Raw genomic sequence first — 11,245 nt, forward strand, 5'->3', positions numbered from 1 at the left:
ACAGTGTAATTCCACATTCTGCACATTTTCCTTATTGAGACAGTAGGAAGAAAAACAAACAAAAAAAGTTCAACATTTGTGGCCAAATCACCTCAAACTCGCAAAGTAACTTTGAACCAACTTTTTGTTGTTGTTCGACCAATCACTCCCATAGTAATTGGCTGACAGGAAAAGTGCATATCAAGGGTGTAGGAGTGCCCCGAATGACCAGCTCACTCCTACACCCGCACATCTCCTATCATCTTTTCTAGCTAGCACTAACACTTCTCTCAGCAGCACCAGCTCCATTGTCTAACACGCTGGTGGGTGTAACATATGCACGTCCCAGGGGGGTTATCAGACATGCCTGTCTGTGTGCCAGCTCCCAGTGCCATTATCAGACAAGCTAATCAAGCCCATGCTGTCATCACTCTGCTATGACTGATGGGGGCCGTCAGTCTCAGTAACGTGTCCTGCAGCAAGGGAAAGGCGGTGAACAAGGGGTGTTTGATTGAACTCTTAAGGTGCCACATACTGTGTGTGAAAACACAAGGGAAAATAATATGTCAGTGAAGAGGACAGAATTAAATAGGCTGGTACGTTAGGCCTATGTTCATCATTCAATATGATCATTAGGCCTGTTATCTACCTAAAGCAATCAAAGATGACTTTATAGTGGCTTATAAGTATGTTATAACACCATAACAATGATTATGATGCAGTATAACAATGATGTGCTGGTCATTGACAAAGATGTTAGAAATGCATCACACTCATGGACATTATTATGCAGTGTGATCCTTGAGGAAAAAGTGATCGGCAATTATGAAACACTATTATAAGTACATGTATTATGTACATTATAAGTTATTATGATTATTCTTATGATGCATAAGGAGTTTTGTTATATGTAATTATGTGTCGATAACTATATTTGTACTGCATTATTACTCATAGTGCATTATGAGTACATGTATAAAGCATTATGCATATAGGCTTCATAGAAAGTGTTGACAAAAAGTCTTCTGGAGAGTTAAAGTGGGCTGGAAAGCAAGGTTAAGAGGAAATGAGTCACAAGGGCGCACAAGAGATACCTTTTCAATAAGCATAGAGAAGCCAGAACATTCACATCGTTGAGACATGTTCCCTATTCTGGGTTTTCACACTTTGTCACATCGCTTTACAAGGATTTCTATTTAGTGTGCGTGTCAGTGTCACAACCTCAAAGTGATACTTGCAAGAGAGAAAAAAATCATCTGCAGCATCGCCACAAGGCAACTACGGCGCTATCTCCTCTCCAACTGCCTCTCTTTGATCTCCCTAATCTTCCCTTAGTGGATTTGTGGGGCTTTGGCAATACCACCATGTACAGTAATACAATATTCCCATCACGGCATTGTGCTGCTAGCTGATATTATTCAATATACACCTATAGGCCTATAGTAGTTAGAGTTGAAAATAAAATAGGACAGCAAAGGCTTACTGTACATAACATATATTCAAATATTTAAATAGAAATACAAGATGGACTATAGCAATCAACAGACTGGAACTCGAACAATCGAATAAAACTACAGTACTATTATCATTTATACTGCAGTCTACACTTATAGTCGCTAATCAGGGACACATAGGTATTTCCCAGGAGATGAGCCTTAAAAAAGCATTTATCCCCCGGCACAATTTTCACATATTCCGAAAATATTTAGAATGTTTCTTTCAGTAGGCTGTTTAGAGTAGTGGGAAAAACATGAAATAAATGTATTTCAATGTCAGACAGGCAGCAGAATGTGTAATTGTGCAGAGGCGTGAATAAGCAAGGCACCATTATTGCCTACAGTATAGTAATCTAGTGGTACTGTATCTTGTCTGTTCATCCTATTGAAGTAAAGGGACACCACGTCTATGAAAGAAAATACATACTTCTCGGTTGTTCTCACAACAACAACAAAAAAAAGCTTTATTTTAAGTCTACATAACAACATGGCATACCAAGTTGTGTTTGAGACTACAGTGCTTAAAGCCTATCTTCCGAAATGTGTCCGTAGTCGGACACGGGTGCTAAAGGCAGAAAAGTCAATCCTCAGATGCACATCACACATGGTAACTGTCAGGACACTATTACTAAAAGTACAACGTTTTAGACCGTGAAACAATATTTGTAGTATAATTGACAACTTCTTTTGGTCTAAATTGACTAATAGCCTAAATTGACTTCACTGAGCGTTTCAATAACAATTCTCAAGACACACAACACTTCAGAACGCATGTAAACACTTCAAGACTTTTACAGTTAACAATACTTATCTAACATCATGGCAGACTTTTACAGTTAACAATACTTACCTAACATCATGGCAGCGTGCAATGAGTTTATCTTCTTTTCTCTTTTCAGCTGTGTCTCGTTGAATCAAATATTTCCTACAAGCAATTCACCAGAGAAAAGAGTAAAGTGCTCCAAAAGAAAGAGTCCAAAGGAGCAGCCTCTTCCCTTCTGCTTCCCTCAGTGGCAGTCTTGTCTCAGTCAATGACACATCTCTGCTGCTCCAATCTGATGCAGCTCAGAAGAATGATACATATGCGCCTAAATTAAAAGCTGCATGCTCCACTGATCAGGGTGCCCACAGGGGGAGATAGAGAGAGAGGGAGGGAGGGGGGGGGGCAGCTCCAACTGTTTCCCCTCTCTCTCTCCCTCCCCTCGTCCAGGCTCTCACAATTAATTATTTTTCTTTCCAGGCTTCACACCTGCATATACCCATAATGACTATCAAGTGTAATTTCCCTTCCAGATACAATAGCTGCATAACATATACCAATGTACTGCTTCACAAGTCCTTTGACATCCCCAAATAACTGTCTGAAAGGAAGATGCATGTGTTTGGAAACCACAGAGGCCTTTTCAAAGAGTCTTGGCCAGCACACCTGAGAAGACAAGAGCTGTAGCCACTAGCTAACCCCTTACATTACTGTGGCACATCCACACAAAGGCAAGCTTCTGGTATTTAATTCTATGAATGTAATACAGAATTGTGCCAAATCTATCTCTTGCAGCAACAATACAGCTGGTACAATGAAGGTAGCTGATACAAGAATCCGGTACAGAATCGACTGAGACAGAAAAGACTGGAAAGTACAGCAATTACAGGGTGTTTGTGTGTATATATATATATGTATATGTATGTGTGTGTGTGTGTGTGTGTGTGTGTGTGTGTGTGTGTGTGTGTGTGTGTGTGTGTGTGTGTGTATGTATGTATGTATATATATACATACTGTATATGTGTGTGTGTGTGTGTGTGTGTGTGTGTGTGCGTGTGTGTGTGTGTGTGTGCGCGTGCGTGCGTGTGTGTGTGTGTGTGTGTGTGTGTGTGTCTCAGAGAGAGACTGTGTTCACCCACGTTAGTTGAGTGCCAACAAAAACATTCTAAGCATACCAGTTCCTACTGAGGATAGCCTCTTTCGCCACTGTGTTATTTACACACAAACACTGTTTTGGGACCATATTACATTGACACTGAATCAACTTCAGCGAGTTAGGGAGAATAAATCATATTAAAATCTATGGTTCCAACAGTAAGAGTTGGGATTGAATTTACAAGCCTCTGGGGGGTGATGTCATCAGGCGATGATTAGCAGATTCACATCTGCTACACTGTAAAGTCTTGTTACTTTCAAAAGCATTACACAACATACAACCTGTCCTAGTCATGAATGTCAGTGTAGGGCACTTCAGCAAAAAAAAACACAACAACAGAGGATCAGTAAAACTCTTACATGTGCTCATCCCCTTTCCTCTTGGTAAAAAGTGATAGTTACCATGGGAGCAGGCTTATTTGGGGCAAATGTGTCATAACCTCATGCAACACTTCCATGCGCTGTGTCTAGAGAGATTTAGTTGATGTCTACTAGATTTATATACAGTTGATTTATACCTAAATAATGAGGAAGGAAAATGTCGGATGGCTATGTGCTTCATGGAGCATGTATAGCTTCTACAATGCAGGATAAGCCTCAAGAGCTTGTCAGTGCAGAAATTATACCAACTGTCCCAGCATTCATGAAACTGACTGAATGGCTTGTGGTAATCTGAAGTACTAGATGGTGGATTTGGATTGACCAATATGAGATGGGGGGGGGGTTCACCCTGTGTGTTTCTCTCTTGCTTCGTGTCGACCCGCATAACCGCACCCAGGAGTCCAACACTGACAGACACTGACAGTTTAATACGTGATTTCAAGCCACTGGGATTAAAATGAATCTGCAAAGATGCCCCCAAGGTGAATAGCACTCTGCACGACTCACCAAGACTGGACAACTTCACAGTGGTTTAGCATCTCTGACTGCTCATACAGTAGTTATGTAAACGTGTGTGTGTGTGTGTGTGTGTGTGTGTGTGTAAGTGATTCCAAACTAATGTAAAATCCTGATGTATGGAAATCAGAGGATGTCATGAATGGTTGAGGTTGTCTGGAACAGCCATATGGACAAGGTCAGTTGTAAGAAACAGGATGAAAGGCCAGATGGAGAGACTAAGGAGGGAGAGAAAGAGAAGAGAGAGGGAGGGAGAGGACTCTTGTTGCCCACATGTGCACTCTCTCAAACACACAGAAACATATGCACCTTCGTGCACACACACACACTCACACACACCACACACACACACACACTCTCTCTCTCTCACTCCAACGAACACACTGCTCACTGCAGGCCAAAAGCCATGCTAAACACAACCACGCGAACTCTCCCTACACCCTGGGGCATGGACTGTCAGAATGGCCATTTTGACAGATCAAGTGAGCTCTTAAAAATGGCTGAATGTGAAAGTAGGCCAGATGACACAAATTCCAGCTGATAGATGTCCTATTTCACAGCTCCGCACAGTTCCCGTGCCACACAAGTTACACTGTGTGTGTGTGTGTGTGTGTGTGTGTGTGTGTGTGTATGTGTGTGTGTGTGTGTGTGTGTGTGTGTGTGTGTCAGTGTGTCTGCTTTGAAGTGGCACCTTGTGGAGAAAATGAGTCACCCAATACAGTCTCACTTCTTTGAATAGCAGTGCAGCTTTATCTCCGAGAATTATAGATTTCCCATCACTAAAGAGAAGCTTTAGTAAAGGCACACAATTTACTGTGTAAATTACCTGTGCTTCCAGGCAATCTAGGAAGAGGTGATGATTGTCACTGCAATAATTGTTGTGTTGTCTGATTTCGTGTCTGCTGTTGGCATGGTAATTTGATGACCCAACTCGCCTGCTCTTTTGTCTAGCTCTTTTGTCTCGCTCACACACACACACACACACACACACACACACACACACACACACACACACACACACACACACACACACACACACACACACACACACACACACACACACACACACACACACACACTATAACTGCTATTATTATCAGGAACGAGCAAAAGAGAGGTCTATGTTCTTTCCCTCATTACTTCAAAAACTATCCTCCACTCTGGTCAATCAAATTATTGCCACCCTCTCTCCCATCTCTTTCTTCCCTCTCTTCCATGGGCTCCTTCTCTCCATCTTTCGGGCCCTGCTCTTCGCTGTCAGTTGGCATCACGGTGTCAGGGTCAGTGAACCGTCCACAGCCCTGCCAAGGAGACTACCAACCCAGCTGTGCCCCCAGTGCCAGCTGCCAGCATTGCTCCATCTCCGACAACCTACAGTGTATGGGTTTGTGTGTCTTGTGTGAATGTATGTACAGTGCCTTGCAAAAGTAAATGAAGCATTTTGTCTTCTTTTGGCTTTTCTCCAGACCGCTGCAGGCCTTTTAGGTACTTTTTAGCAAACTGTAACCTGACCATCCTTTTTGAGGACAGCTTGTGTTTTGCACCTTACAGTGAAGCCTCAGTAGTTCAGCTGGTGATGTATTCTGAGGATGGTAGTCTCTGACATATTCACGCCTACCTCCTGGAGAGTGTTTCTGATCTTTGGGGTTTTTCTTATGGTGAATATTCTTTGTATAAAAACTGTTTATACTGATACTGAGGTTTTATGTTGCTACATCACTCATCTAGTAAAACATTGCTGGCAAACAGTTCGCCTTCCAGAGGCCCCATAATACAATACATAACTCAACAGATATTCATCTATGTGCATATCCCCCCCCCCCCCCACCCACACGAGATACACACACATAGTTTGTACATATATGCATACACACACAGAGAGGGTCAGAGCACAGGGTCGCAGTACAGCGCCCCCTGGAGGGGTTGGGGGTAAAGTGCCTTGCTCAAGGCAAGGGCACATCAGCAGTGGAAGACACCTTGGATGTGATGCCAGAAACCCTCCAGTCACCTGCTCACATCCGGTTCATGCCCCTCCATTAGCACCGGGGATCAAACCAGCAACCTTTTTACTGACCGGCCGAACCGTGAGGCTACCTGTCACCCCCACCTCCGCAACATCACTGTTCCTGAAAAGATGTCACTGACTGAAAAGTATCTCCCCAAAATATTTGTTGTATTTTCTAGAGTAGTCATAGTGCTATAGCTCTACAGTGGTTCTGTTGTTGACTGTTTGAGAGTGGAAGGAGGGAATATGGTGGGAGACCGAACGTTTTCATCATATTCCTTTGAAATGTCCCCCGGCGGGAAAACGTCCTATTAAAATCACTTTCATTTGAGCACTCACTTCATTAAGGCAAATAAAAGGGTCTGGTTCTCCCATGGGGGAGACACCGCAAGAGAAAGCATTATTAGGCACAGTTTCAATGCTGGAAATGGAATTAAACCAACAGTCAATTTAATAAACTTGGCTTGCCCTCATTTTCAAAACGCTGTTGGCAGCCAGCGAAAGAAATGTGGGAGAATGGGTTGTGTAATGTGTTGTGTGTGCAGGTCTGTGTATGTGTTTGAGAGTTTGTTACTGTCCGTTTGTATTGTATGTGTTGGGGTGAGTGCACAGTGGGTGTGAGAAGCCTATGTGTGTGAGTGTGTGTGTGTGCACATTGGTATGAATTATCCCATCTATTGAAATGTGGGAGAGTGGGAATCAGTGTTTGTACTGCATGCATATTTGAAAGTATAGTAGTGTGTGTGTGTGTGTGTGTGTGTGTGTGTGTGTGTGTGTGTTTGTTTGATAGAGAGGATTTGCAGTGGGAAAGAATGCTACCACTCTCACTGACCTCCACATGCACTGCAATGCAGGAGTGTGTGGTCTTTTGAATCTGTGCCCTATACTGCCACAGCTTGTTGGCAGGGCTACCAGAGTCATTTGACCTTGGATTTAATACTATAGTTATACGATACTTGGCTGCAGCTTAGTATTAGCATCTTCAAAACAGTGGGAATGTTAACAGTGGAAGTTATGAATGAGCAGAACTTGTCAATGGCCGATTCCTGGCAGTGACATGACAGCAACAATCTAAGATAAAAGTGTGTGTCTGTGTGTGTGTGTGTGTGTGTGTGTGGGGGGGGGGGGGGGTAGTGAAATCTACATCTATGAACAAGAGTGTTAAAGGAAGCAAGAGGCAGAAGCCTGTGAATGAGTAAACCTGCTGCCATTTCCCAAGACCACAAACCCTTAACAGCAAAGCACAGAAGCTTATTCAAGACAGTTTAGATAGAGCATTATTGAATTGAACAGACAGAGCATATTCTCTGTTGTGGAACAGCAATGTACTATTCCAAACATTGCACCTCACTGAATAATCACGCCCAGTTGATTCGTGGGTTCCACACAGGTCTTGAATGGAGACCCCCCCCCCCCCCCCCCCCCCACACACACACACACACACACACTGTTATTACCTGAACAAAACCTACAGTACATACAACTCTGTACAGGAAATGGTGGTCAATGCCCCCCTCTCTTAGGCTGGAGTACCTATTTACAGTTACAGTTGCCTGGAAGAAAACGTGCCTTGCCTGCCGTCAATCCATTTGCTATTGTAATGTATATAATATAGGCCAACTGTCTCTCACACCTATGTTCTATTGTTGGGATGGTATTTAAGGACAAGGACAGCAAGATTTTCCTTGAGTTTGTACACCGGTCTCCTGTGTTGTTCTTGACACACATCGCGTATGGTTAAACTTATTTGTTTACTACAGTTTGTTTAATTGATATGTTACTTTGAAACTGTTCAATTGGTTAATTTGTTGATACTCTATTCTCATTCTTCCTATGTGTTTTAATGTGATGTCCGCTAGATAAAGGTTCTGTTAAAACCGCACAACATCATCGTGATCAGGTCAACCCATTAATGTCTAATGTTCACATGCATTGCTAACAACATGTTAGATTCGAGTCATCGGCTTCAGGTATTGCCTTGAGCAATTCATTGTAATTTGAGAGCATGCTAAAGTAGCATTTTGGGAATTCTAAATGGAATCTAGAATCCGATATGATGTCACACCGGGATGAGCAAATCATTATCAATCATTATTAACCATGAAATATATTTTGGCGTCAGGTATAACGTAATGTTAACTTGTTTTCGTTGGTCATGTGACCACTTGTGTAGAGTCCGCTGCTTCCTATCCATAACCGTAATAATAATTATAAAAATAGTATTCATTAATTTATCAAGTCATTACAATTTAAGTCAACTTTTAATGCAGTAGGGCCTATTACCTACGACCTATACTTTTATGATAAGGCTACATTGAAAATGAACTGAGATAGATGGGATTGACAATGAAGTTGCTGGATGATGATGAAATAACATGAAATATCGTGGCCATAATGAAACAAATCGTTTGGTATATTTATAACAGCTAGGCAGATTAACAGTTTCTCATAAATTAAAGTAAAAAAAAAAAGGATTTGCACAGAATTGGAATGAATTATACTACAGATATCTTAATAGGGCAGTGATTAAATGTGAGAACACAATAAATATGATAATAATAATAATAATTATGACGTAGGCTGCCCATTAAGGGTACAGCAGTTTATCTATATGTGCTGTAGCCTTGGTTGAGAAAACCCAGACTTCTATAGCGGGTATTTTTTCATAAGGTGAATAATGTGCTGTCTGTATGGTCTGTTGCTGGCATTGGTTGCTGGCTGAGGGCTGATGTGCGTTCCCTTATTCTTCTTGTGTTGCTAACCCAGTGTGCATACTTGACCGGCAGAGACCTGCCTGGGGCTGCCAAGGGGCTGCCAAGGGGCTGCCAAGGGGCTGCCAAGGGGCTGCCAAGGGGCTGCCTTCGGCTCACATGTTCTTCTCGCATTCTAGATGAGAGCTGAGCATGTTCTGTGGGCGGACAGAGCAAAATGACGAGGAGGAAGTACACATTTAATTGGCGGATTAGCTACACAAGCTACAGTACAACCATTCAAATGAATCGGTGATGTCAGACTTCAATGTGTCCATTATTTTACGGTCATTGAGTGACACAGGTGGCGTTGATGGAAGTAGATTAATGGCCTTCACAGGTGTGCAAATATATATATATATTATTAGAAATAAGATAGCACTAAGACAGCACAAGGGGTCATACATACTTATGTCAAGTCCTACAATGCATTATGACAATGCAATTATAATGCTACCTGTTGACTTCACTGAAATGTCTATCACAGTTCCTGATTAAACATAAAGTGACTGAGACCCAAGTTCAGCTCAAAAGAAATAAGGTCAGGGAGAGTTAAATGGTAAAAAAACATTTAAACTCACACTCCACATACACACAGACACACGCACACACTCACATGTATCCTGTGCAGTTCCTGCGTGTGCCATCCAGTACTAGTTTGTGTGTGTATCAAGTACCTGTGTGTGTGTTTGTGGCAGCCTTTGCTAGGCTGTACTTTCTGAGCCTCCTCTGGTGGGTCTTTCCGTTGTAGTGGATCTGGGCCTGGGCTGAAGAGTTGAGCTGGATGTTACACACTTCACACAGTGTCACACTCCCCCGTCTACGCTCCCGTTTGGGCTTACTCTCGCCCTGGACAGCCCGCTCCTCTTCCTCCTCCTCCTCCTGGCCTCTGGGGGGAAGGCCACTCTCCAGAAGGCCTGGACTCTTGGGTCGCTTCATCCCTGAGAAAGTCAAAGGTCAAGGTTGAGTGCTAGAGACCTCAGAATCAGAGCTAAGACACTGATTTATGCTACAGCAAGGTCAAGGTTGATTGTCTGAGACTTTTCATGGAAATTGAGGCTAAGACCCAGATGTATCATTAGCAATCCTTTGTGAAGTACAATAAGTATTGCCACAACGTGTCAGTACTCCTCCACATGCAAATTGTTCTACTTTGTCAATATGTTGCTCATTATAGAGTTTGCATCTGGTTTGGACAATTAAGTGTTTTTGGCCACCCAGTACTTCTGAAGCATTCTGTTTTGGGTGTCCTCTAAGTTTCCACAGGGGGGCGAGAATGCACCATTCAACATTATGAGGAAGTTCAAGGGCTGCAAAAAGCCTCTCTCCATAATTTCACGCTTACAGTGCATTTGGAAAGTATTCAGACCCTAACTATTTTGTTATGTTACAGCCTTATTCTAAAATGTATTCAATTAATTTTTTTCCTCATCAATCTACACACAATACCCCATAATAACAAAGCGAAAACAAGTTTTTAGAAATGTTTGCTAATTTATTAAAAATAAAAAACTGAAATATCACATTTACAAGTATTCAGACCCTTTGCTATGACACTCGAAATTGAGCTCAGGTGCATCCTGTTTCCATTGATCATCCTTGAGATGTTTCTACAACTTGATTGGAGTCCACCTGTGGTAAATTCAATTGATTGGATATGATTTCAAACGGCACACACCTGTCTATATAAGGTCCCACAGTTGACAGTGCATGTCAGAGCAAAAACCAGGCCGTGAGGTCGAAGGAATTGTCCGTAGACCTCAGAGACAGGATTGTGTCGAAGGAAGGGTACAAAAAAATGTCTGCAGTATTGAAGATCCCCAAGAACACAGTAGCCTCCATCATTCTTAAATGGAAGAAGTTTGGAACCACCGCCTGGCCAAACTGAGCAATAGGGGGAGAAGGGCCATCATCAGGGAGGTGAGCAAGAACCCAATGGTCACTCTGACAGAGCTCCAGAGTTCCTCTGTAGAGATGGGAGAACCTTCCAGAAGGACAACCATCTCTGCAGCACTCCACCAATCAGGCCTTTATGGTAGACTGGCCAGACGGAAGCCACTCCTCAGTAAAAAGCACATGACAGCCCGCTTGGAGTTTGCCAAAAGGCACCTAAAGGACTCTCAGACCATGAGAAACAAGATTCTCTCTCTGAAACCAAGATTTAACTCTTTGGCCTGAATGCCAAGCGTCACGTCTGGAGGAA

The 11,245-nt window shown here is 42.6% G+C and overlaps 1 protein-coding gene across 1 annotated transcript in view; it reads right to left on the reverse strand.

Moving 5' to 3' along the window:
* Positions 1-9,981, reverse strand: part of LOC310817332 (zinc finger protein 385C-like) — a gene marked incomplete at its 5' end in the record, with an annotated part of 31,352 nt that extends 21,371 nt beyond the window's left edge. Inside the window, one exon of the mRNA XM_083687871.1 lies at positions 9,720-9,981. Coding sequence (XP_083543997.1) covers positions 9,720-9,981 — 262 coding nt within the window. The remainder of the gene's footprint in view (positions 1-9,719) is intronic.
* Positions 9,982-11,245: the final 1,264 nt, after the last annotated feature.

The sequence above is a fragment of the Argentina silus genome (assembly GCF_951799395.1).
Source record: "Argentina silus genome assembly, chromosome: 16".
NCBI lineage: Eukaryota > Metazoa > Chordata > Actinopteri > Argentiniformes > Argentinidae > Argentina > Argentina silus.